Here is a 1183-nt window from a genome sequence, read left to right on the forward strand (position 1 = left end):
TATTATTATTATATATAAAGCTCAAAGTCAGTTTTGCACCCCTCCAACAGATGTTTCAAACTTAATTGATAAAATTTATAAACCCCCTAAAATAAACTCAAACACCCACTTGTTTTCCACAGTTTTAGCCCCTTCAGATACTGTGTAAGTGTGCTATGTTTTTATATATTTTAGACTTACTGGTTTTGTTTCTTTAGCTTCTCAGAGAACACAACTGTTTGAAGAAAGAGCACGAGGTAGTGAAGGTAAAATCTGTCTAAACTTTATTCACATCTTAATAAATTACAATGAGTCTTTGAAATATGCCAGATAATACCAGCACAGAGAAGGAAAATGACCTCTCTGAGTGTCTCTCCTTTGTTCAACTTCATGTTGTTGTTTTTTACTCTACAGAACAGCCTTATATCTACAGAAAACAAGCTTGTTGATGCAAACAATCACATATCAGAGTTAAAAAGGTGAGTGATGCATTGTGCAGTGTAACACAACACAAGTTCAAGTAGTACACCTGAAAGTCTGAAATATGAGAACAAATTTGACATTTATTTAAATGTAAACAGCAAAAATGATCAATAATAATGGACCATGGTTGATATGATGATTGTTAATAAGTGATTACAACTCAGATCTCAGAGTTCTCAGTTTTAAAACCTTCAGGAGCTTCTGTGTGACTCTAGTTGTGACTGAAAGGGTGGACAGTTGTATGTCTCTGTTTGTGTCCCTGTGATGGACTCAGACCTGTCCAGGTGTCCCTGTGGTAGACTGAGGCCTGTCCAAGTGTCCCTGTGATGGACTGAGACCTGTCCAGGTGTCCCTGTGATGGACTGAGACATGTCCATGTGTCTCTGTGATGGACTGAGACATGTCCAGGTGTCTCTGTGATGGACTGGAGACCTGTCCAGGTGTCTCTGTGATGGACTGAGACATGTCCAAGTGTCCCTGTGATGGACTGGAGACCTGTCCAGGTGTCTCTGTGATGGACTGAGACATGTCCAAGTGTCCCTGTGATGGACTGGAGACCTGTCCAGGTGTCTCTGTGATGGACTGAGACATGTCCAGGTGTCCCTGTGATGGACTGAAGACCTGTCCAGGTGTCTCTGTGATGGACTGAGACATGTCCAGGTGTCCCTGTGATGGAATAAGACATGTCCAGGTGTCTCTGTGATGGACTGAGACATGTCCA

The 1183-nt window shown here is 41.7% G+C and overlaps 1 protein-coding gene across 1 annotated transcript in view; it reads left to right on the forward strand.

Moving 5' to 3' along the window:
• LOC106533875 (M-phase phosphoprotein 9) overlaps positions 1–1183 on the forward strand; it is a gene marked incomplete in the record, with an annotated part of 56930 nt that overhangs the window by 24280 nt on the left and 31467 nt on the right. The window contains 2 exon segments of the mRNA XM_014030335.1: positions 198–245; positions 394–458. Coding sequence (XP_013885789.1) covers positions 198–245; positions 394–458 — 113 coding nt within the window.

This window comes from Austrofundulus limnaeus, unplaced genomic scaffold (genome assembly GCF_001266775.1).
Source record: "Austrofundulus limnaeus strain Quisiro unplaced genomic scaffold, Austrofundulus_limnaeus-1.0 Scaffold1042, whole genome shotgun sequence".
Taxonomy (NCBI): Eukaryota; Metazoa; Chordata; class Actinopteri; order Cyprinodontiformes; family Rivulidae; genus Austrofundulus; species Austrofundulus limnaeus.